The sequence below is a fragment of the Pelodiscus sinensis genome, chromosome 21, assembly GCF_049634645.1.
Source record: "Pelodiscus sinensis isolate JC-2024 chromosome 21, ASM4963464v1, whole genome shotgun sequence".
NCBI lineage: Eukaryota > Metazoa > Chordata > Testudines > Trionychidae > Pelodiscus > Pelodiscus sinensis.
In genome coordinates, this window is record NC_134731.1 from 1,620,113 (window position 1) to 1,645,073 (window position 24,961).

The 24,961-nt window shown below is 66.5% G+C and overlaps 1 protein-coding gene across 1 annotated transcript; it reads left to right on the forward strand.

Annotated features, from left to right (window-relative positions):
- The first annotated feature begins 1,174 nt into the window (after nt 1–1,174).
- NEK8 (NIMA related kinase 8) lies at nt 1,175–24,448 on the forward strand. Its single transcript, XM_075904514.1, is given in 20 exon segments — nt 1,175–1,333; nt 4,124–4,329; nt 5,709–5,941; nt 7,639–7,770; nt 7,949–7,975; nt 7,977–8,096; nt 8,098–8,159; nt 9,876–9,897; nt 9,900–9,957; nt 10,387–10,466; nt 10,468–10,569; nt 10,800–10,913; nt 10,915–10,951; nt 15,056–15,132; nt 16,203–16,320; nt 16,744–16,894; nt 17,108–17,271; nt 17,441–17,599; nt 17,733–17,891; nt 21,105–24,448. Coding segments are annotated over 20 exon segments (2,097 nt in total). The 5' UTR covers nt 1,175–1,286; the 3' UTR covers nt 21,134–24,448.
- Nucleotides 24,449–24,961: the final 513 nt, after the last annotated feature.

Here is a 24,961-nt window from a genome sequence, read left to right on the forward strand (position 1 = left end):
GACATAGGTGAGAGGATTATTCTAAGAGGGGTGGGCGAGATTCTGTGGCCTGCACGGTGCAGGGGGTCAGACTAGATGATCATAATGGTCCCTTCTGACCTTAAAGTCTATGAGTCTATGAGAGCCAGCGGTGAAGGGCCCAGCAGGCTGCGGGTTAGCTGGCTGGTGCGTGGAAAGGCAATCTCTTGATCTGTGAGGCTTGGTGCATAACCTCTGAGCACTGCCACGTGCCTTGGTGGAAGAGATGTGCTTTTGCGCAACAGCATCCATGGCAGCGTGGACGCTTTCTTGCACAAGAAACCCCTGTTGCCTGTCTACACTGCCTTCTGGTGGGAGAGCTCGTGTGCGAGAGGGCTCATTCCTCACGGGGGGAGGAACAGCTCTTGTGCAAGAAGCCCTGGTTTCCGACGCTGGACTGTGAATTTACTTGCCCAAGAACGCGTGTGCAGTGTACACGCTGTGCAAGTTTTTGCACAAGAACAGCTGTTCGTGTGCAAAAAGCCTGCAGTGTAGAGGTAGCCTTGGAGTTGCAAGCGCCTCTGCCAGGGAGATCTGCTCCTGAGCCCATCTCCCCCCAGCATGCGAGCCGTGGGGCACCCCTCTGGGTGCTGCAAACCGTGGGGTACTGCCTGCGAGCACTGGGAGCCGTGGGGCACTGCCTGTGGGCATTAGGAGCCATGGGGCACTGTCTGTGGGTATTGTGAGCCGTGGGGCGCTGGGAGCTGTGGGGCACTGTCTGTGGGTATTGTGAGCCGTGGGGCACTGGGAGCTGTGGGGCACTGCCTGTGGGTATTGTGAGCCGTGGGGCACTGGGAGCTGTGGGGCGCTGGGAGCCGGGGGGCACTGTCTGTGGGTATTGTGAGCCGTGGGGCACTGGGAGCTGCGGGGCACTGCCTGTGGGTATTGTGAGCCGTGGGGCACTGGGAGCTGTGGGGCGCTGGGAGCCGGGGGGCACTGTCTGTGGGTATTGTGAGCCGTGGGGCACTGGGAGCTGCGGGGCACTGCCTGTGGGTATTGTGAGCCGTGGGGTGCTGGGAGCCGGGGGGCGCTGTCTGGGGGTATTGTGAGCTGGGGGGCGGGGCGCTGGGAGGCGGGGGGCGGGGCGCGGGGCGCGGTGCGGGGCGCTCAGGGGTGTCTCTGATGCCGCCACCGAATGGCCCCGCCCCCCGCAGCGACCTCAGGGCCTCTCGAGCGCGGAACGCGCAGGATGGTCCCCCGCGGCCGCCGTACCTGGCCCGGAAGTGTCTCCATGGAGATGCGGGGCGCCGGGCCGCAGTGCGGGGGCGATGGAGAAATACGAGCGGATCCGGGTGGTGGGAAGAGGGGCCTTCGGGTGAGACCCCCCCGGGACACAAAGCGCGGGAGTTGGCCTGGGGGGGAGCAGTGAGGGGCAGGGATAGCCGGGGGGGGGCGGAGAGCAGTGAGGGGCAGGGATAGCCGGGGGGGGGCGGAGAGCAGTGAGGGGCAGGGATAGCCGGGGGGGGGGCGGAGAGCAGTGAGGGGCAGGGATAGCCGGGGGGGGCGGAGAGCAGTGAGGGGCAGGGATAGCCGGGGGGGCGGAGAGCAGTGAGGGGCAGGGATAGCCGGGGGGGGGGCGGAGAGCAGTGAGGGGCAGGGATAGCCGGGGGGGGGCGGAGAGCAGTGAGGGGCAGGGATAGCCGGGGGGGGCGGAGAGCAGTGAGGGGCAGGGATAGCCGGGGGGGTGGAGAGCAGTGAGGGGCAGGGATAGCCGGGGGGGGGCGGAGAGCAGTGAGGGGCAGGGATAGCCGGGGGGGGGCGGAGAGCAGTGAGGGGCAGGGATAGCGGGGGGAGGGCGGAGAGCAGTGAGGGGCAGGGATAGCCGGGGGGGGGCGGAGAGCAGTGAGGGGCAGGGATAGCCGGGGGGGTGGAGAGCAGTGAGGGGCAGGGATAGCCGGGGGGGGGGCGGAGAGCAGTGAGGGGCAGGGATAGCCGGGGGGGGGGCGGAGAGCAGTGAGGGGCAGGGATAGCCGGGGGGGGGCGGAGAGCAGTGAGGGGCAGGGATAGCGGGGGGAGGGCGGAGAGCAGTGAGGGGCAGGGATAGCCGGGGGGGGGGGGCGGAGAGCAGTGAGGGGCAGGGATAGCCGGGGGGGTGGAGAGCAGTGAGGGGCAGGGATAGCCGGGGGGGGTGGAGAGCAGTGAGGGGCAGGGATAGCGGGGGGGGGCGGAGAGCAGTGAGGGGCAGGGATAGCCGGGGGGGGGCGGAGAGCAGTGAGGGGCAGGGATAGCGGGGGGGGGCGGAGAGCAGTGAGGGGCAGGGATAGCCGGGGGGGTGGAGAGCAGTGAGGGGCAGGGATAGCCGGGGGGGGTGGAGAGCAGTGAGGGGCAGGGATAGCGGGGGGGGGGCGGAGAGCAGTGAGGGGCAGGGATAGCCGGGGGAGGGCGGAGAGCAGTGAGGGGCAGGGATAGCCGGGGGGGGGGGGCGGAGAGCAGTGAGGGGCAGGGATAGCCGGGGGGGGCGGAGAGCAGTGAGGGGCAGGGATAGCCGGGGGGGGGCGGAGAGCAGTGAGGGGCAGGGATAGCTGGGGGGGGCGGAGAGCAGTGAGGGGCAGGGATAGCCGGGGGGGGCGGAGAGCAGTGAGGGGCAGGGATAGCCGGGGGGGGGCGGAGAGCAGTGAGGGGCAGGGATAGCCGGGGGAGGGAGCAGTGAGGGGCAGGGATAGCCCGGGGGGGGGCGGAGAGCAGTGAGGGGCAGGGATAGCCGGGGGGGGAGCAGTGAGGGGCAGGGATAGCCGGGGGGGGAGCAGTGAGGGGCAGGGATAGCCGGGGGGGGGGAGCAGTGAGGGGCAGGGATAGCCGGGGGGGGGGCGGAGAGCAGTGAGGGGCAGGGATAGCGGGGGGGGCGGAGAGCAGTGAGGGGCAGGGATAGCGGGGGGGGGCGGAGAGCGGGGGGGGGCGGAGAGCAGTGAGGGGCAGGGATAGCCGGGGGGGGCGGCGAGCAGTGAGGGGCAGGGATAGCCGGGGGAGGGCGGAGAGCAGTGAGGGGCAGGGATAGCCGGGGGGGGCGGAGAGCAGTGAGGGGCAGGGATAGCCGGGGGGGGCGGAGAGCAGTGAGGGGCAGGGATAGCTGGGGGGGGGGCGGAGAGCAGTGAGGGGCAGGGATAGCCGGGGGGGCGGAGAGCAGTGAGGGCCAGGGATAGCGGGGGGGCGGCGAGCAGTGAGGGGCAGCGATAGCGGGGGGGGGGGAGCAGTGCGGGGCAGGGATAGCCGGGGGGGGGCGGAGAGCAGTGAGGGGCAGGGATAGCCGGGGGGGGCGGAGAGCAGTGAGGGGCAGGGATAGCCGGGGGGGGCGGAGAGCAGTGAGGGGCAGGGATAGCCGGGGGGGGGCGGAGAGCAGTGAGGGGCAGGGATAGCCGGGGGGGGGCGGAGAGCAGTGAGGGGCAGGGATAGCCGGGGGGGGCGGAGAGCAGTGAGGGGCAGGGATAGCCAGGGGGGCGGAGAGCAGTGAGGGGCAGGGATAGCCGGGGGGGGCGGAGAGCAGTGAGGGGCAGGGATAGCCGGGGGGGGGCGGAGAGCAGTGAGGGGCAGGGATAGCCGGGGGGGGGCGGAGAGCAGTGAGGGGCAGGGATAGCGGGGGGGGGGCGAGCAGTGAGGGGCAGCGATAGCGGGGGGGGGGGAGCAGTGAGGGGTAGCGATAGCGGGGGGGGGAGGAGTGGCAGAGAGCAGGGCATGGTCTGCCTGGCTGGTGTGACTCTCCGCCAGTTCCCAGGGCCAGGCCTCCGGAGCCAAGCACCTTTCCCAAAGGAAGTGGGGCTGTGGCGGGAGCAGGGCTGGCGTTTAGCCTCCCCAGAACACTCTGCATGGCTACCTCAGTGTCACCGCCTCCCGGGAGTGGGCATCACCCTTCTGCCCATCGGACTGCTGCGGGACGGGAAGCACGGCTGGGTGCGCTGTGCCAAGGTCCTGTGTTCTGAACACTGCACCTACTTCCTCTTCTAGGTTGTGGGGGGCGTGGAAGCGGGCACTAGGCTGCCTGAAATGGTGCCTGTCTTGCCCATGTCTCTTGAGATTTGCCTGTGTGCATTGGGCTCACATCTGCTGCTGGTTTCGGCTTCCCCCGCACATTGTCCCCTTTGCGGGCCCCTAACGCCCTGTGTTGTTGCAGCATAGTGCACCTGTGTCTGCGCAAGGCCGACCAGAAACTAGTGATCATTAAACAGATTCCTGTGGAGCAGATGACGAAGGATGAGAGGCTGGCAGCTCAGAATGAGTGCCAGGTGCTGAAGCTGCTGAATCACCCCAACATCATTGAGTATTACGAGAACTTCCTGGAAGACAAGGCTCTTATGATTGCCATGGAGTATGCACCAGGTGGGACACCGGGCTTGGGCTAGGCATAGAGCTAAGCCTTCTTGGACTCATAGTATTTGCCCTCTGGCCAAGAAGCTGTAGCTGGATCTGGGGAATGAGCCTCCTTAGGCTAATTTTCAAGGCATCCATAAAAGCTGAATGTTCGTGAGGTGGGGATGTAGAAATGTGGTTAAAAGGGAACTGGACAACCGCTAACAACCCTAGCAGGTACACGCACTGCGGGCTCTGCAGTGTAAAGATTAAATAAGCTGTATCCTGCCAAGCCTGCAGCGAAGCTACCTCCCGGGTCGCCGGGCCTGTGGTGTGGTGGTGGCTGGGCCCGCCATTGACGGGCTGCTCCTGTGGGCCCCATGGGACTGGAATAGCCTTCTGCCTGGGACAGGCAGGGAGTTGCTCCAGCCCTACCGGTTACCCGGAACCATTAAGGGTGAGATTAACCAGTTAACCTTTTACATCCCTACTGTGAGGGTGAGGAGAATCTACCTGTGTCCCTGGTACATGACATGGGCCTGACTTCCTTGGCAAGACTGTTTCCCTCAGAAGAGATGCTCACTCCTGTCCATTGTTACCTCCTATTGCCTTATCTTGAAACATACCCCATGGAGGTGCTGTGGTGGGAGTGGCTCCAGAGTAACTTGAGCAGGCTCTGGCCGAACTGGACATCCTATGGTTTGAAAAGGATGAAATACATGTGTGTTATTAGCATTGCCAGCCCGGACCCCAGCGGAAAGGGTTCTAAAACTCTGCCTCACTGCTGATCTGTATGCTCCCTGGCTTCTGCTCCTCGCTTGGTTTCCTCAGTTCCCCTTCTGAGTGTTCTCAGTTTCCCTGTGGGGCTGCAGCGCTGGGGGTGGCAGTTCAAACAAACACACCATTTGCCTTGTCACTTAAAGTAAAGAGAAGCCACATTTACCTTGGGGTTTGTAAACCCGCTTTGCACGAACCCTGGATTCTGGGCTTGCACTGAGTGATAGGGCCTCTCTTAACCGCATGAATACTTTCGCAGGGGAATTTCCCTATGCAGAACAGGCTTATCTTGTTCTCCATTGACATTTGCTTCCTCACCCTGCTCTGATATGTATGGTTTTAGCATTTCTTTTCTGACTGAGCCCTGCAGGCAGCGCTGCCATTGATAGTGTGTTAAGGTTAACCCCTCCACTGCTGGTCCTGCATCCCATCTGCTGTGCTGCTATTGTTCTCTCTGTAGTCAGAGAATTTGTGGTATGTCCCATGGTGCATTGTGCTGCTTTGGGCAGACCTGGCTCGCTCAGCAGTGATTGTGGAGTTGAGATACTGTGGCTGGAGGCCATTACTTTTAGTTGAGAGCACGCCAGCGTAGATAAACTTCCTTTGCTGATGGCCCTTCTGCGTCCATCCAGGTGGCACCTTGGCAGAGTTTATTCATAAACGTTGCAACTCCCTGTTGGACGAAGACACCATCCTGCACTTTTTTGTGCAGATCCTGCTGGCCCTTCATCACGTTCACACCAAACAGATCCTGCACCGAGACTTAAAGACTCAGAACATTCTGTTGGACAAACACCGCATGATTGTCAAGATCGGAGACTTTGGCATCTCCAAAATCTTGAGCAGCAAGAGCAAAGCCTACACGGTGTGTATCCACTGAGCGTGCCCAAGCTCCCGGGGAATTTCTTCCCCTCAAAGCTACTGTTTCTGTGCCTCTGTATCATGAGAATTCGCCTGGGATCAGGTTGCAGCAGTGACTGGGTTAACAAGTCAGTATCACTGCTCCTCTTTCCTCTCTGTTCACTCAGGCATGCTGGCTGATGGGAAAGGAGCAGTGAAGACACAGCAACTCAGGGTTTAACACGGGTTGGTGGCTGGCGTTCCGTCCCAGATGCCCTTTTGTTTTCTGTTAACCTGAGCTAAAAGCTGCTGTGGTGTGTGTCTTCGCTGCTCCTGTCACGCAAGGGAAGAACAGACCTTCGTGTGCCGTGTAGAGACACCCTTAATCTCCCTGATATCCTAGCTTGCGGCAGCCATGAAAATGAGTCGGTGTCAGTCCCTGTGTCTCTCTCATTCCCAGTGTCTCCATGCCTTCCAGTAGTGCATTCAAACCACTGCCGTGCGTGCTTGGTTTTCCTCTCCCTCCTTCCCTAGGGGAGCATTATATGGGCCGGAGATTGGTTCATTTTCGTAGGGCTCTGTAGCTGTGTGTGGGGTTTTCATTGAACAGTATCCCTGCTGGGGTGTGTGTGTGTGCGTGTGTGCTGGAGAAGCTGGCTGGAGGGGAGAGGTGATGGGGGATCTTGGGGGATCTTCAGTTCCCGGGGAAGTTTGTTCCACAGTCTGGTACTGGCTTTGAGGAGGCTCTTTCTCCTGCACAGACCAGTTTTCCCTTGGGGTAGAAGTCCCACTGTGCCAGAGGTGGAGCTGTGGACAGTCTCATCTTGGAGCTCCAAGCACTGAGCACCTTGAAGATCACCCTGCGTCCTCATACTTGACTCTTAGTCTCAGGAAGGCAGCCGAGAGGGCAGTGGACAGGGCTGCTGTGCTCCTGCTGGCCTGAGGTGCTGAGGAGACTCGCTGTGGCATCCTGTACTAGCAGGAGTTTCCTGAGGCCTGTTGGCTTTGGGCCCATTGCATTGCTGTAGTCAGGTGGGATGTGCTAAAGTCTTGGAGAACCAAGGCAGGTCACTGTCCCCCAGCCCTTGATGGAGTCTCCTAGCCAACCAGAGATGGTGGTTGAGAGGTCAGCCCCTGTGCGCCTCTCCTGGGACAGGGCCGGTATGACCCGCGCTTTGGGACCGACTTCCTAAATCCTGTTGGTTGGCTGGATTCCCTTTCCTCTGCCTGGTACCCCAGTATCTCTCCCCCTCTAACCTGACCGGCTTGGCTTTGCCCAGGGCTCTGAGCCCTCAGAAGCCCCATTGGAGCTAAGTGCTGCATGGGAGAGAGCCATGCTCTAGCAGTGCTGGAAGCGGTAAATCCTCTAGCAGCTTTATCACTGGTAATCAGCAGCAGGGAGACCAGGGCTCCTTCAGCTCCCCATAACCCCTGGAAAAGCAGCGAGGATCCTGTGGCACCTTCAAGACTAACGATTTATTTGGGCATCAGCTTGGGGAGTAAACCCACTTCCTCAGCTGCTTTGGAGTCCCGAAACCTGGTGCCCCAATGAAAGTCAGGCTGTAAGGTGCCCAGGCTCCTGGTGGGTTTGGCAGGTACGGACTAACACCGCTACCACCCCTCTGACACGAGCGCTGGCTCCATTGTGATGCAGTGAGACTGTGCCTGCCTGTACCCCCATGGTTCTGGAGTGCCATTGTGCAGCTATACCTGTTCCCTTAGGTTGTGGGGACGCCGTGCTACATCTCCCCAGAGCTGTGTGAAGGGAAACCCTACAACCAGAAGAGTGACATCTGGGCACTGGGCTGCGTGCTCTACGAACTTGCCAGTCTCAAGAGAGCCTTTGAAGCTGCAGTAAGGCTGGGCCCCGGGTTTTCTGAAAGCGGGGCGGGAATGCCAGACACACGCCCGCCTTGGGCTGTCTCCTGCGTGCCCACGCAGCCCCCCCTCAAGCCGTGCCCTGGCCTGATGCACTGCCCGTCCAGCAGCCAGGCTTCTGCTGACCACGTGTCTGTTTCCTTCTGTGCTCCAGAACCTGCCCGCCTTGGTGCTGAAGATTCATGAGCGGGACGTTTGCTCCCATCTCGGACCGATACAGCCCAGACCTGCGCCAGCTTATCCTGAGCATGCTCAACCTGGACCCTTCCAAACGGCCTCAGCTGAATGAGATCATGGCCCAAGGCCATCTGCATTCGGCCGCTTCTCAACCTTTATACTGACGTGGGCAGCGTCAAAATGAGAAAGCAAGTGCTGCTGCTGCAATACCGGCTCTGGGGCCTAGTAGTGGGGGGTGATGGAGATGGGGGGGCTGCAGCACGGGGGCTCGGAATGGTGGGTAGGCTTGAGGGGCTGTCGCGGGCAGACAGGCTGATCGCCGGGCACGGGATGGTGGGTGTCCGCAGGGGCTGTCACCGGGCAGACAGGCTGATCACCGGGCACAGGGGATGGTGGGTGGCCGAGGGGCTGTCGCCGGGGCAGACAGGCTGATCGCCGGGCACAGGGGATGGTGGGTGGCCGAGGGGCTGTTGCCGGGCAGACAGGCTGATCGCCGGGCACAGGGATGGTGGGTGGCCCGAGGGGCTGTTGCCGGGCAGGACAGGCTGATCGCCGGGCACAGGGGATGGTGGGTGGCCGAGGGGCTGTTGTTCGGGCAGACAGGCTGATCGCCGGGCACAGGGGCTGGTGGGTGGCCGAGGGGCTGTCGCCGGGCAGACAGGCTGATCGCGGGCACAGGGGATGGTGGGTGGCCGAGGGGCTGTCGCCGGGCAGACAGGCTGATCGCCGGGCACAGGGGATGGTGGGTGGCCGAGGGGCTGTCGCCGGGCAGACAGGCTGATCGCCGGGCACAGGGGATGGTGGGTGGCCGAGGGGCTGTCGCCGGGCAACAGGCTGATCGCCGGGCACAGGGGATGGTGGGTGGCGAGGGGCTGTCGCCAGGCAGACAGGCTGATCGCCGGGCACAGGGGATGGTGGGTGCCGTTGCCAAGGGGGGCTGTTGCCAGGCAGACAGGGCTGATCGCGGGCACAGGGGATGGTGGGGTGGCCGAGGGGCTGTTGCCAGGCAGACAGGCTGATCGCCGGGCACAGGGATGGTGGGTCGCCGAGGGGCTGTTGCGGGCAGACAGGCTGATCGCCGGGCACAGGGGATGGTGGGTCGCCGAGGGGCTGTTGCCGGGCAGACAGGCTGATCGCCGGGCACAGGGATGGTGGGTGGCCGAGGGGCTGTTGCCAGGCAGACAGGCTGATCGCCGGGCACAGGGGATGGTGGGTCGCCGAGGGGCTGTTGCCGGGCAGACAGGTTGATCGCCGGGCACAGGGGATGGTGGGTGGCCGAAGGGACTGTCGCCGGGCAGACAGGCTGATCGCCGGGCACAGGGGATGGTGGGTGGCCGAGGGGCTGTCGCCGGGCAGACAGGCTGATCGCGGGCACAGGGGATGGTGGGTGGCCGAGGGGCTGTCGCCGGGCAGACAGGCTGATCGCCGGGCACAGGGGATGGTGGGTGGCCGAGGGGCTGTTGCCAGGCAGACAGGCTGATCGCCGGGCACAGGGATGGTGGGTGGCCGAGGGGCTGTTGCCAGGCAGAGACAGGCTGATCGCCGGGCACAGGGGATGGTGGGTGGCCGAGGGGCTGTTGCCAGGCAGACAGGCTGATCGCCGGGCACAGGGGATGGTGGGTCGCCGAGGGGCTGTTGCCGGGCAGACAGGACTGATCGCCGGGCACAGGGGATGGTGGGTGGCCGAGGGACTGTCGCCGGGCACAGGACGCTCAAGCGGGACACAAATTGCTTGGTGCGGTCACTGGGCCAGCCAGCCCAAAGTGACCTGTGTCTCCTGCTCCCCCCCCGCCTGCTGCCTTTGGCTCTTCCCCACTGAGAGCCCATCCCTGTCCTGCGAGAGGGGTGCGGGGCTGGCCGGGCTGCCAGCTCTCAGTAAGGTGCGGTGCTTTTTGCTTTGACAGGCCTGAGAAGCCCTTAGCGGCGGTGTGCCAGCCGTGAGCCACAGCAGAGCGGGCGGAAGGGTGGCCAGCGCCAGACCCAGGGGTAAGGCCGGGCACGGCACGTTCAGCAGAACTGCACGGCGGAGGAGGAGCCTTTGTACCGACTGCCAGGGGTGCCCTGTACCACTCGGGCCCTTTGCTCCCGGACCCCCTGCCCCGGAGAAGCCATGCTCCAGCCCCGGGCAGCTTCCAGATCTGCCCTCCCCAAGCTCTCCTGCCCTCGTCGTCCGGAGCCTTAGTGCCGCTGTACTCCAGCCCCGCTGGGCAGTCTGGGAACTGAGGGTCCCTGCCTGAGGAAGCAGAGCTGGGAGCAGCCTACGCTGCAGCCCCCGGGGGCCGCAGGCCTGTTCTGCCAGCTGGGTTAGCCCCTCTGTTGTCCTCCACTGCGGTGGGCGTCTGCATGGCAAGGCTGGCGTCATGTTCCTGCCCAGGAGAGCAGCCAGCTGGGCACTGGTATTTCATTTACCCCTAGGGGTTCCAGTGGGCTCAGCCAGGACTGGAATCCCGCCTCCCCTCTCCTCCATCTACACCTGGGGCAGCGGGATCACCGCCCCCTTTCCGCCTGCCCATGCTCAACACAGAAGTGGTGCAGGTGTCTGCCGGGAGAACCCAGAAGGCCGGCGTCACGAAATCCGGGAGGCTCATCATGTGGGAGGTGAGCAAAGGCGAGCAGGCGGCGCCCAGTGGGCAAAGGGGCGTGGGCCGGGGGTCCCCAGGGAGCACAGCCTTCTCCCAGAGCTGCACTCGCCCCTCCAGGGGCAGGCAAACCCGGGCCGGTCCTGGTGAGGGAGGGGGGTGGCTGGGCTTACTGCCCCAGACTTGTTCTCTTCACCCCAGCTCCGCCGCCGGCAAGCGCGTTTCCACACCCTCCTTCTTCCCTGCCAGGCTTCCCCGCTGGGCGCTGCCGGCGGCTCCTCCCTCCCGGGGGCCACTGCGCAGCTCCGGCCCCAGTTTGTGTCGCGCTTCCTGGAAGGCCAGTCTGGAGTGACCATCAAACGCTGTGTCCTGCGGGGACCTCTTCACAGCCTGCCTGACAGGTCTGGACGGGCTGGGTCTGCTCCCGCCGTGCGGGGGGTTCCCAGGGCAGCCGGGGGCTGGTGCGGAACGGGCAGGCCCACTGGGGCGCGTGTGCCTGGTACTGCAGTGAGTGCGTCATGGGGAGCCCCGGCAGGGCCAGGTGTCCTCCGCCAGAGCTGTCCGGCGATAGGACGGTTTGGGGCGGCCGGGGGGTGTGTGTGCGCACAAGGGAGCAGAGCAGGCCGGGGGGGGGGCTGTGTGTGCGCACAAGGGAGCAGAGCAGGCCGGGGGGGGGTGGGGGGGCTGTGTGTGCGCACAAGAGAGCAGAGCAGGCCGGGGGGTGTGTGTGTGCGCGCACAAGGGAGCAGAGCAGGCCGGGGGGGTGTGTGTGCGCGCACAAGGGAGCAGAGCAGGCCGGGGGGGGTGTGTGTGTGCGCACAAGGGAGCAGAGCAGGCCGGGGGGGGTGTGTGCACACAAGGGAGCAGAGCAGGCCGGGGGGGGTGTGTGTGCGCAGCACAAGGGAGCAGAGCAGGCCGGGGGGGTGTGTGTGTGCGCGCACAAGGGAGCAGAGCAGGCGGGGGGGGGGGGTGTGTGCGCGCACAAGGGAGCAGAGCAGGCCGGGGGGGGTGTGTGTGTGCGCGCACAAGGGAGCAGAGCAGGCCGGGGGGGGGGGGGGCTGTGTGTGCGCACAAGAGAGCAGAGCAGGCCGGGGGGTGTGTGTGTGCGCGCACAAGGGAGCAGAGCAGGCCGGGGGGGGTGTGTGTGCGCGCACAAGGGAGCAGAGCAGGCCGGGGGGGGTGTGTGTGTGCGCACAAGGGAGCAGAGCAGGCCGGGGGGGGTGTGTGCACACAAGGGAGCAGAGCAGGCCGGGGGGGGTGTGTGTGCGCGCACAAGGGAGGCAGAGCAGGCGGGGGGGGGGGGTGTGTGTGCACGCACAAGGGAGCAGAGCAGGCGGGGGGGGGTGTGCGCGCCACAAGGGAGCAGAGCAGGCCGGGGGGGGGGGTGTTGTGCGCACAAGAGAGCAGAGCAGGCCGGGGGGTGTGTGTGTGCGCACAAGAGAGCAGAGCAGGCCGGGGTGTGGTGTGTGCGCGCACAAGGGAGCAGAGCAGGCCGGGGGGTGTGTGTTGTGCGCACAAGGGGCGCAGAGCAGGCGGGGGGTGTGTGTGTGCGCACAAGGGAGCAGAGCAGCCGGGGGGTTGTGTGTGTGCGCACAAGGAGCAGAGCAGGCCGGGGGGGGTGTGTGCACACAAGGGAGCAGAGCAGGCCGGGGGGGGTGTGTGTGTGCGCGCACAAGGGAGCAGAGCAGGCCGGGGGGGGGTGTGTGTGCGCGCACAAGGGAGCAGAGCAGGCGGGGGGTGTGTGTGTGCGCGCACAAGGGAGCAGAGCAGGCGGGGGGGGGGTGTGCGCGCACAAGGGAGCAGAGCAGGCCGGGGGGGGGGTGTGTGCGCACAAGAGAGCAGAGCAGGCCGGGGGGTGAGTGTGTGCGCACAAGAGAGCAGAGCAGGCCGGGGTGTGTGTGTGGTGCGCGCACAAGGGAGCAGAGCAGGCCGGGGGGGGGGGGGGGGTTGTGCGCACAAGGGAGCAGAGCAGGCCGGGGGGTGTGTGTGTGCGCACAAGGGCGCAGAGCAGGCCGGGGGGTGTGTGTGTGCGCACAAGGGAGCAGAGCAGGCCGGGGGGTGTGTGTGTGCGCACAAGGGAGCAGAGCAGGCCGGGGGGGGTGTGTTGTGCGCACAGGGAGCAGAGCAGGCCGGGGGGGGGGTGTTTGTGCGCACAAGGGGAGCAGAGCAGGCGGGGTGTGTGTGTGTGCGCACAAGGGAGCAGAGCAGGCCGGGGTGTGTGTGTGTGCGCACAAGGGAGCAGAGCAGGCCGGGGGGGGGGGGGTGTGCGCACAAGGGAGCAGAGCAGGCCGGGGGGGGGTGTGTGCGCACAAGGGAGCAGAGCAGGCCGGGGGGGGGGGGCTGTGTGTGCGGCACAAGGGAGCAGAGCAGGCCGGGGGGTGTGTGTGCGCACAAGGGAGCAGAGCAGGCCGGGGGGGGGGGCTGTGTGTGCGCACAAGGGAGCAGAGCAGGCAGGGGGGGTGTGTGTGCGCACAAGGGAGCAGAGCAGGCCGGGGTGTCGTGGTGCGCACAAGGGAGCAGAGCAGGCCGGGGGGGGTGTGTGCGCACAAGGGAGCAGAGCAGGCCGGGGGGGGTGTGCGCACAGGGAGCAGAGCAGGCTGGGGGGGGGGTGTGCGCACAAGGGAGCAGAGCAGGCCGGGGGGGGGTGTGCGCACAAGAGAGCAGAGCAGGCTGGGGGGGGGCGTGCGCACAAGGGAGCAGAGCAGGCCGGGGGGGGGGGGTGTGCGCACAAGGGAGCAGAGCAGGCCGGGGGGGGGGGTGCGCACAAGGGAGCAGAGCAGGCCGGGGGGGGGGGTTGTGCGCACAAGGGAGCAGAGCAGGCCGGGGGGGGGTGTGCGCACAAGGGAGCAGAGCAGGCCGGGGGGGGGTGTTGTGCGCACAAGGGAGCAGAGCAGGCCGGGGGGGGGGTGCGCACAAGGGAGCAGAGCAGGCCGGGGGGGGGGTGTGCGCACAAGGGAGCAGAGCAGGCCGGGGGGGGGTGTGTGTGCGCACAAGGGAGCAGAGCAGGCCGGGGGGGGGGTGCGCACAAGGGAGCAGAGCAGCCGGGGGGGGGGGTGTGCGCACAAGGGAGCAGAGCAGGCCGGGGGGGGGGGGTGTGTGCGCACAAGGGGAGCAGAGCAGGCCGGGGGGGGGGGTGTGTGTGCGCACAAGGGAGCAGAGCAGGCCGGGGGGGGGTGTGTGTGCGCACAAGGGAGCAGAGCAGGCCGGGGGGGGGGGTGTGTGTGCGCACAAGGGAGCAGAGCAGGCCGGGGGGGGGTGTGTGTGCGCCAAGGAGCAGAGAGGCCGGGGGGGGGGGGTGCGCACAAGGGAGCAGAGCAGGCGGGGGGGGGGTGTGTGTGCGCACAAGGGAGCAGAGCAGGCCGGGGGGGGGGGGTGCGCACAAGGGAGCAGAGCAGGCTGCCGGGCTGCTCCAGCTCCTGCCGTTGGGGGGGAGGTGGTGACCTCTGCTGCTGCCTCAGGACCCCATAATCCCCCTGGCTGCATCCCTCAGGGAGGGGACAAGAGGGACAGGGCAGGGCCAGGGCAAGTGCGGTGGGGTGGGGGCCTGCAGCGTGATCTGGGGATTGCCCGGGGGGGTTTCCCAGGGGGGTTGCTCCAGGCCCCAAGGCTCTCGAGATGGCCCTGTCCGCAGCACCTGGGAGCCGGTGTGTCCGAAGCTGAGGCAGCCCCTCCAGGTCAGAGCTGCCCGTCTGGGGGCCCTGGGGATGGGCCGTGCGCTGTCTGGGGGCCCTGGGATGGGCCGTGCGCTGTCTGGGGGGCCCTGGGGATGGGCCGTGCGCTGTCTGGGGGCCCTGGGGATGGGCCCTGGGGCCGGCGCTGTCTGGGGGCCCTGGGATGGGCCGTGCGCTGTCTGGGGGGCCCTGGGGATGGGCCGTGCGCTGTCTGGGGGCCCTGGGGATGGGCCGTGCGCTGTCTGGGGGCCCTGGGGATGGGCCGTGCGCTGTCTGGGGGCCCTGGGGATGGGCCGTGCGCTGTCTGGGGGCCCTGGGGATGGGCCGTGCGCTGTCTGGGGGCCCTGGGGATGGGCCGCGCGCTGTCTGGGGGCCCTGGGGATGGGCCGTGCGCTGTCTGGGGGCCCTGGGGATGGGCCGTGCGCTGTCTGGGGGCCCTGGGGATGGGCCGTGCGCTGTCTGGGGGCCCCAGGCAGCCGGGCGTGGGTGCCGTTGGCGGGGGTCGGGAACAAGTGGCAAACGTCAGGCGTGTGTGTTTGTCCTGACTCTGAGCAGGCCAGGAAACGGGGGCGCTGGCGCTGTGGGTTTAACGCCTCTCCCGAGCGCTGAGTGGGGAGCTAGGACACTTAGCTCCTGTCCCATCAGCCCCTGCTGTGTTCCTTCCTGTTCGGGACTCGGCCCAGCACTGCTATGGCGGAGCCTGGACCTGCCTGCGCCCCCCTCGCAGCTAGCAGAGGTGCGGGGCTGCCAGCCAGCGGCTGTGCTCTGTGTCCTAGCTAGTCCCTAGGCTGGGGGACACAGTGGCTGGAATGTGGCTTTATTCTGCTTTTCCAGACAGGGGGATAGTCATGACTTTTGGCAGCGGCAGTAACGGCTGTTTGGGGCACGGAAGCGTCACCGACGTGACACAGGTCTGTGGTGTAGGGACCATCCCGCTTCTCCTTCGCCCTGCAGCCGGCCTGCTCCGCGCCCCCAAACGGCGCCAGCGGTCTCTGGACTGGCCCCCTCCCCAGCTCGGTCCCGCTGCCCCTGAAAGACCCATCCGGCTTCTCGCTGCCCCTGCGCACAAAGATCCCTTTGAGTGTGGGGCTGCAGCACCAAGGGAAGTCGCAAGCTGCCTTGTGGTTGCTTTTGGCTGGGGCCCAGCCTCTGCCGCTGCCTCCAATCACGCACCTGGCTGCTGAGTCTCAGCCCTGCAGCTGTTGCGGTTCACTGGGAAACTTGTTTTTCAAAAGAGCCAGTGTTCAAAGGAGGCCACATGTCCCTGCTTGGCACAAGCGCAGGAGCAGGAAAGCGCTCTCCCCTCCCCCTCCCCCTCCCCCTCCCCCTTCCAGCCCACCCTGGCTGGCGGGTGGCCACAGGGTGTGAAATCCAACCAGGGCCGAGGTCTCCGCCTGCGCCTGCGCTCAGTTGCCCGGCTTCCCTGGGGTTCCCTCTGGCTGCTACTGGAGACACCTCCCGTTTGTCGCGGCTGGCTGCAGCCATATTGAGCCAAGTGGAAGCAAATGGTGTTCCCACTGGGGGGGCCGGTGGGATGGAGGTGTCAGATCTGCCTCCGCAGGGAGCAAAGGAAGTGAGGAGATAAAAGGGACTCTTCATCCCTCGGCCTCAGGAGATTTGGCTCCTCTCCAGGCCGTGCCTGCCTGTGGGCCTTCCAGGTGAGACGCTGTGGCCAAGCTTTGTCTGATTTGCCCTGCTGCCTTTGGCATGGCATTTCTCCTCCCCACAACTGATGTGCGAGCTGGTTGCCTGGCACCCGTCCTCTGGGTACCCGGGAGCGGCAGCATGTTCATTGGTGCTGTGTGCAGGCCCCAAAGCGCTGCTAAGAGCCCATGGGACACGAGGCGCTGCAGAAATGTCAATATTGTGCGTAGAGTGGAAAACCCTGGAGCCCTGCCTGGATAGCCGGCGGCGCCCGCAGGTAGGCAGCCCCGCTGTGGGGAGGGCCCTCGCGGGCTACTGCTGTCCTTCTCTCCGCCAGCCCAAGATCGTGGAGGCGCTGCTGGGCTACGAGATCGTGCAGCTGGCCTGTGGCGCGTCCCACGTGCTGGCCGTTTCCAACGACCGCGAAGTGTTTGCCTGGGGCAGAGGGGACAATGGTAAGGGGGGCTAGCTGCTGGGGCTGCTATTCCCCCCACCGAGCTCCCCGGCCGGTGACAGCTGGGTGAGATTCCCAGCAAGCGGCTTCCCTTCCTGCCATGGTGAGTGTGGGGGGGTGAGCCCCTGGGCCGGGCCCCCGTAGCCCCCTGGGTTGGATGGCTCCGAGGAAGGGTTCAGTGGGGCAGGGGGAGGAGTGGAGCGGGGCAGAGCAGGGGGTGAAGAGGCAGGGCGGGTACCGGGCCTAGGGCAGAGGGTGTTGCTCTGAGCCCTCATCCCCGTTGGGACAGCCTGATGGGCTGCAGCAGCTGGCTGTTCCCACAGGCAGGGTGTCTGCACACGGTGCCCTCTGGCTGTGTCCTACAGTCCCGCTCTGCTGTCGCCTGTTGGGCTTGCCCTTTGACACGTGAGTTTCTTTGGCCCAGGTCGGCTGGGGCTGGGAAGTCTGGAGTCCTACAGCTCTCCCCAGCAGGTAGCTCTTCCGCCGGAGCAGGAGGCTCACAGAGTCCTGTGCGGGATTGACGCCTCCATGGTCCTGACGGTGCAGAACCGGATTCTCGCTTGTGGGAGCAACAGGTAAGAAGCGGCTGTTTCCCCGCCAGAGCCGCCACCCAGAGCCCGTCCCATCTCCAGTCGCACACGAGCTCCGTGGGTGTCTCCGGCCCTCCCAGAGAGCCCTGGCCTAGAGCAGGACCCTGCCCGGCGCCCCTGGGTGTGTTTCTCAGCCTCCCGGGGCAGCAGGCAGTTCCCCTGCAGAAGGGCTGAGCCCCGGGCCTCGCCCCCCTGCAGGTTTAACAAGCTGGGCCTGGATAAGATTGCGGAGGAGGAGGAGCCGTCTGCGGTGGATCAGGTGGAAGAGGCTCACGCATTCATGGGCGTCCAGTCTGGGCCCTTAGCTCAGGAGCCGGTGGTGTGTGCGGATATCGGAACGGCCCATTCGGCTGCAGTCACGGGTGAGGAGGCGGCCCTTGGATCCAGCAGGGATGGAAGCCTGCCGGGGGGGGTGGGGGGCCCGAGGCCAGGAATCCGTTGGGGCCGTGAGGGGCAGCGCGCGGGGCTGCTCAGCACGCCGGTGGCTCTCGCCGCTTTCTGCCCAGGCTCACGTCTGTCTTCCCCTGACAGCGTCTGGCCGGTGTTACACCTTTGGCAGCAACCAGCACGGGCAGCTGGGCACCAGCTCCTGCCGGGCCAGCCGGGTGCCCTACCTGGTGGTGGGCCTGCAAGCAGTAAGGGTCACCATGGTGGCTTGTGGCGATGCCTTCACGGTGGCTGTTGGAGCAGGTGAGATTGGAGCCTGGGGGCTCTGCGGTGGGCTGGGGGCAGTGAGGCCTTGCTCTGGGTGGGGGGCTGCTGTGTAACGAGACGGGGGGGCCGCCCCGCTCCCGCTGCTCTGAGCCGCGTGTCTCCTTTGCAGAGGGGGAAGTGTGCACCTGGGGGAAAGGTGCCCGCGGGCGCCTGGGAAGGAAGGATGAGGAGACCCGGGTTCCCAGGCCTGTGCAGCTGGAGGAGACTCAGCCCTACATGGTGACCTCTGTAGCCTGCTGCCATGGGAACACCTTGCTGGCAGTGAAACGTGAGTCTGGGGCTCGTGCCGTGGGGCAAAGGGGCCAGCTGCATGGGGCCTGGCGATTCACAAGGGCCCGGGACCCCCAGCTGGCTGGAGCCCCTGGCCCGTTCCCCTGCTGACAGCGCTGAGCTGCATGCTCCAGGAAGTGCTACCACGCCCCTTCTGCCTGAGGCCACGCCCCTTCTGCCTGAGGCCACGCCCCTTGCAAAGAAAGGAGCTGGCCTTTTCCACCTTGCCCAAGGACCTGGCAAGCCTGTCGGCTCCGCTGGCCACAACTGCTCCTTCTCTGAGCCCAGGGGACCTGAGCTAAAGCCCTGCCAGAGATAGAGGGGTCGGTGCCCGGCAGCGCTGGGGGCAGAGTGTGCCCAGCCAGTGCTCCCGAAGCCCCTCGGATCGCACCGTTGGGGGCAGTGTGCGCCCAGCCAGCGCTCCCGAAGCCCCTCGGATCGCACCGTTGGGGGCAGAGTGTGCCCAGCCAGTGCTCCCGAAGCCCCTCGGATCGCAGCGCTGGGGGCAGAGTGTGCCCAGCCAGTGCTCCCGAAGCCCCTCGGATCGCACCGTTGGGGGCAGAGTGTGCCCAGCCAGTGCTCCCGAAGCCCCTCGGATCGCAGCGCTGGGGGCAGAGTGTGCCCAGCCAGTGCTCCCGAAGCCCCTCGGATCGCACCGTTGGGGGCAGAGTGTGCCCAGCCAGTGCTCCCGAAGCCCCTCGGATCGCAGCGCTGGGGGCAGAGTGTGCCCAGCCAGTGCTCCCGAAGCCCCTCGGATCGCAGCGCTGGGGGCAGAGTGTGCCCAGCCAGTGCTCCCGAAGCCCCTCGGATCGCACCGTTGGGGGCAGTGTGCGCCCAGCCAGCGCTCCCGAAGCCCCTCGGATCGCACCGTTGGGGGCACAGTGTGCCCAGCCAGCGCTCCCGAAGCCCCTCGGATCGCAGCGCTGGGGGCAGAGTGTGCCCAGCCAGTGCTCCCGAAGCCCCTTGGATCGCACCGTTGGGGGCAGAGTGTGCCCAGCCAGTGCTCCCGAAGCCCCTCGGATCGCAGCGCTGGGGGCAGAGTGTGCCCAGCCAGTGCTCCCGAAGCCCCTCGGATCGCAGCGCTGGGGGCAGAGTGTGCCCAGCCAGTGCTCCCGAAGCCCCTCGGATCGCACCGTTGGGGGCAGAGTGTGCCCAGCCAGTGCTCCCGAAGCCCCTCGGATCGCACCGTTGGGGGCAGTGTGTGCCCAGCCAGCGCTCCCGAAGCCCCTCGGATCGCACCGTTGGGGGCAGTGTGTGCCCAGCCAGCGCTCCCGAAGCCCCTCAGATCGCACCGTTGGGGGCAGAGTGTGCCCAGCCAGCACTCCCGAAGCCCCTCGGATCGCACCGTTGGGGGTAGTGTGCGCCCAGCCAGTGCTCCCGAAGCCCCTCGGATCGCATCGTTGGGGGCAGAGTGTGCCCAGCCAGTGCTCCCGAAGCCCCTTGGATCGCACCGTTGGGGGCAGTGTGCGCCCAGCCAGCGCTCCCGAAGCCCCTCGGATCGCAGCGCTGGGAGCAGTGTGTGCCCAGCCAGCGCTCCCGAACCCCCTCGGATCGCACCGTTGGGGGCAGCAGGGCCCTCCCTCAGCGCGTCCAGTCCGGAACTCCCTGCGGAGCAAGCCACGCGCCTGGTCCTAGCTCCGGGGCCATGAGAGGGGCTTTGCTGTTGCCATGGCGAGCTTGGGGTGCCACGCCCCAGGACGCTCTATGCTCGTCCTCGGGCCACGTGCTCATAGCCAGGGCGCCCGCGCCTTTGCAGAGTGGATATGCTGCTCTGCAGTGGGCCCCTCAGCCTGCCCCAGCGTCTGCGCTGTGGGTCAGAGACTGAGCCCTGACCCAGAGCTGGGCAGCACCCTCGGGGGTCACTGCTCATGCATCAGCTGGTGGAAGGGGAGCACCGAGGCCCCTGAGCACTGCAAAGCCCAGCACCCTGGGGGGTGCACTCTGCAGCTCCCCCAGTGCCAGGAGGCCCCCGCCCCTTGCCAGCTGGCTGGGTTCTGGGATCCAGGGCGACATGAGAACAGGCCAGGCACACGCTCCCTCTGTCCCGGTGTGCTCCGCCCTTAGGCACTGGCCACAACCTCATGCATGGAGCAGCCCCTTGGGTTCCCAGTGCCCTTCTGCTGGGCTGGGGGCGCTAGCCTGCAGGTGGCCGTGGCCGTAGAGCCAAAGCCGGCGGCTTTCCCAGTGACCGAAGCTGCCTAAGCCGGAGCTGAGAGCTGAGGCATTTTGCTCCTGGATCGTCTCTGCAGTTGGATAAGAATAGCAGCGGCTTGTGGTGTCTCTTCCCTCGGTCATTGCGTGGTTCAGGCAAACCACACTCGGACCTGCCCTTCCTGGGCGGCTCTGCAGCCTGGGCTCCAGCCTCGCCCCTCCCTGGCCCGGCTAGCTGCCCAATTGCCCCAGCAGACAGGCGGCGCTTCCCGGGCCCACAGCTTTTAGTTCCCTCCTGCATCGCGGGGCACCTTGACTGAGCTACAGGAAACGTTCTTGTATCTGCGCTGCTCCATCCTAGGCCTTGCCGCCCTCCCCAGCATCTGAGCGCCTCCCAGGGTGGTGGGCGGACCCTGCCCCGGGGGCCGGGCAGCCAGGGGAAAGGGGGGGCTTGCTCCCAGCCGTGGGCTTGGAAATCTTTGGGATCTTCTGCTCGCGGACTGTCCCGGTCTCCTGCTGGGGGGTACGGAAGGCCCCTCGCTGCAGAGCGACTGTGCCAAGGCTGCCACGGCCCTGGCAGCCCCGCTGGTCCTCCGCTCCCCACTGAACGCGATTCCTTTCCAGCATTTGGGGTTTGCTCCCTCGCTGCTCCCACCCGGCACTGGGTCCCTGCGGCCCACTTTGCCAGGCGCGCTGCACGGCAGCCAGAGCTTGGCCCTGCCAGCCTCCGGGCCGAAGAGCGCTCACTGGAAGGGCCAGCCTGTGGAACAGCACAGGCCCCATGGACAGTGTCTCCCCTTCAGGGCTAAGTGCGGGGCGGGGGACCGGCCTCAAGGAGTCACCGTTCCCCCCTAACGACCCTTAGAATCTACAGGAGGACAAAGGGCCCCTCTGTTAGCCCTTTAGCACCAGTGACAGGGCTGTGCCTGTTGGGAGGCCGGTCCCACACCCTCTGCTCTGCGTGCTAATGAGGCCCCTCAGTGGCTTCCTGGGGCTGCTGAGCCCCAAAGTCTGCCAGCCCGCTCGGCCGCGCTGATCCCCGCTTTGTCCTCTCTTTCAGCTGCAGGGGAAGAGTCGGGCCCCCAGTGAGGAGCGAACTGCACGGCCGCCATCCGGACGTAGCAGCTTTCCTCTGCGCTCCTGCCCTGCACGGCTCCCCTCTCCTGCCTGCCTCCGTGCTCCTCGGGCTGGGCCAACGCCAAGGGCTGCGTCGGCATGTCCAGGTGCCTGAGAGCCCCTGGCCTGTAAGGCGAGGCGTGCCCAGCACTCTGCCCTCCTCAGTACAGAGATGGCAAGCCACTGCCTCCCCAGCCACTCCGCCAGGGCGAAGGGGGACCGTGACCTGTCTTGCATTCGACAGGCCCCTCAAGCAACTTCCTGGTGCCCGTGCGTCTGCCTGTGGGGAGGACCTGCTGTGGCCAGCACCCAGGGCTCCGGTCCCTTTCCGGGCCCCGTGCAAAGGGGCGCAGGTTACACAGCCTGGTGTTGGAGGGAGCTGTCAGTGTTTGCACTGGAGCGTCTGTTCCAGCCCCAGGCTCCCTGGCGGGTGACTAAGTGCAAAACTCTATTTTTGTCCACAGACTGGTTTGCCCGGTTCCTGGCTGAGTTCATTGCGTTTTGGGCTGCCCACGTTCTGGGCCCCTTTGCCAGCTGCCACAACCAGCCAGAACAGCGACCTTGGCCCTGGGCCGCTCTTCCCAAAGGCCTTTAACTCTCCCGTTACAGCTTGCCCTGAGTCTTCAGCCTAGCTCCGCACGCCCCAGCTAAGGGCTGTTCTCAGGCAGCCCGGGCCCAGGTCACTGCCCCTGAGAGTCCCGGTAACTGGAGCTCTAGTCCAGCCCAGAGCAGGAGGAAAGGAGGCTCCCTGGGGCTCTTCCGGCCGGGTCTCGGTAACCAGAAGGACCCTTCCCTGTGTGCCTGACACCCGACACTGGGCCATTTGCTGAGGCTGTCTCTGATCTGCCACGCAGCCGGCCCCTGCACATCTGCCGAGACTCTCCTGCCAGTCAGCTGTGCGCTGGCTGCCGGGCGCGCTGGCTCAGCTGCGTGATTGTGGAGTTTGGTTTCCTTTGAAGCCAAACTTGGCAGTGGCTGACAGGCTCCAGCTGCAGGGTGAAGGGCGACTTCCTGGATGGCTGCTCCCGGCCCCGCTGGGTGCAGGGGCGCTGGAGAGGCTGAGGAGCTGCACAGTGGCCTGGCCAGGGAGCGCCCCGTGCCCCCTGCAGGCGGGAGAATTGGTGCTCTGTTGCCACCAGGAAGTCCTGGCTGTTGTTCAAAGGGGCCTTTGCCTCAGGCCACCCACTCTGCTGGCCGGAGGCCGCCTGCACGGAGGGGCTGGAGAGCAGATCCTGCACCTGCTCATGGGCGCTCCCTGGCCCTCAGGGCGGTGGGGCCTGCTGGGGCGATGGGTTCCCCACCTGCACCGAGGGGAAAATGGGGCTGGCTGAGCCTGGCTCTTTGCTGGGGTGGGCTGGGCTCCCTCTCCCTGCGGAGCAGGAGCCGTGCTTGGCAGAGTGTTCTGTGCCCCCAGGCATGTTGCCACGGGGACTGCAGCTTGAGGGGCAGAGACCCCCTGCAGCCTTCCTGGGCCTCCAGCCCGTTGTGTGGAGCCCAGGGCGAGGGCTGCCAGAGGACTGTGTGCGAGCGGCCCTGCCCGGCCAGGCCCCCATCCCGGCCAGGCTGCTCCCTGCTCAGTGCAGGGCAACCAGGGCTTTCCTGGAGGCAGCTGCTGTTCCTGCCTCGGGAGGGCCACGGGACATGGTGGCCGGGCAGGGCAGCTACCGGCTGAACCAGATCTGCCCCCGCCAGAGCTGAAGTCTCTGCCCTTCGCTTTCCAGCCCGGGACCCTCTCGCGCAGTAAAGTGCCGCTGAGTCGGGTAGAGCGCCCCTCCCGGCACGGTGCCTCTGCCTGGGACTTGCCACGTGCTCTTGGAGCCGCCGTGGGGGCCGGGCCCTGGCTGTCTGCCTGAGCACTGGTCTCTGGCCCAAGGAGCCGCTTCGTTAACTGCGCTTTCCGGGGTGACGAACCAGGGCCCGAGCCCCCTCTCTCCCCAGTGTGCAGGGCTGGCCTGGCCAAGCCGCTGCCCCCAGCCCTCCCGCCCAGGCAGGGCTGGCTTTGCTGCCCTCCACCCCGCGTTCCGGGCAGTTGGTCCCTTTGCGCTCCCACCCGGGTGGCCGGCCAGAGGAACCGCAGATGCCCTGGTGCTAAAAATGTCAGCACAGGGCTTTAAGGAGGGGCAGTCACCCCTGCCTGGGCCCTTTGAGTCCTGGCCCGCCTTGGGGGTGCTGTGGCGGCTGCTGCTCCTGGCCCGGAGCACCGGGGTTGCGGGGGGCGGAGTTGGCGAGGTCATTGGAATCACTCACTGGCTGGGAGAAGGCACAGAGATGCCCCAGAGCAACAGGAGCTCTGGGAACTGCAGGCTGAGGCAGGCTCCCCGCCCTGGGCCCGACTGCCCCTCCCATTCCAGTCTGGCTTTGTTTCCTGCACACGCCCCAGTGAAAGCTGCTGCTCCCGGCAGTACCTGGCCTGGGTCAGACCTGGTCCCTTGTCCCGCTGCCCCAGGCACAAGCTAGGCCTCCAAAGCCACAGGCCCAGACGTGCGCTTGCGGCTGCCCTGTGCTGTGCGCACCCGCCTCCCCGCCACTGGCTTCTCGAACCAGAGCCCTGCAGGACCCGGGGCTGGGCAGGTTAGAACGCACGTCACCGGCTAACGTTGGGTACAGGGCGGCATGCCGCCAGCAGCCAGCTCCCGCCTGCTGCCTCTGACACGGGCAGCCACGGGGGGACAGGCAGCTCCCCGGGAGCCGCGTGTAGCCGTTTGGGAAGCGGTGGGTACCCCGACAGCGTGGCGTGTAGCCCGGTGGCGAAGGGGCAGCTCAGAAGCTCCCTGGCAGGACGGACAAAAGGCGTGTTCCGGAGAGGCTGCTGGCAAGGGCGAGTGCCCCATCCCCCTCCTGTTCTTGGGGGCACGGGGAGGCGCCCAACGCCCTGCACGGTGTGGCTGCTGCAGCTCCCCTGCGGGAAAGGGCGGCGCCAGCTGGGCGGGGGGTGAGCGAGGGACTCGGAAAATCCCTCGAGTGGCGGGATCCCAGATTTGTTCCCTGCCCCGCTGGGAGCGGCATGTCGGCAGCAGAGGGCTCACTAGGACAGCGGGTGCCTGGAGGGAAGCCCTGGATCACCTGTGCTGGGGGGGTTCTGGTTACACAGCAGGTGCCCCCAGGCATTTGGGCTGCAGGAGCCACAGACACCAGGAGCTGGGCTGGGCTGATCTTTCCTGTCTGGGCCCGTGGCAGGGACAGGGACCCCTCTCCAGCAGCCTGTGGCTCTGCGGGCTGGGTGGGCGGCTCTCGTGGCAGGCTGAGTCCTTGTAAACCTGGCGGTGCAATAAAGAAAGAATGGACGTAGCCGGCTCGTGTCGTTCAGCAGAGTCCTTCAGGCCTCGCAGCCCTTCGTGAATGGACCCGCATGTCCCTCTGAGCCAGCAGCGCCCGTTAGTGCCCGTCCACGCTGGCCTCCCCCACGCGGAGAGCTGGGGCCAAAGCCACGCTCCAGCCGGCCAACTGAGCGATGGGACCCAGTCACGCCGTGGTGCTGACAGGACCCTCCCTCTCTTCCCAAAGGGGGTGACAGGGGCCATGGCTCCCCGGACACAGGAGCCATCTCTGCAGCAGGGGGCTTACGTGGCTGCTCCCCGCCGGCTTAGCGGCAATGCCCGAGGCCCCAGTGTGTGCCAGGTCGTGCTGCGATGCGGTGACGGGGTCAGGAAGGAAATCTGCCTCCCATTCCACCATGAGCCCGGCCCGAGGAGCTACCCACAGGCGGGCGCAGGCACCCAGCATGCCAGGCCGGGGTGTAACATCGCGGGGGACACGCAGCAGGTTCCAGAGGTGTCCAGTGCTCCAGCCTGCTCTCACAAG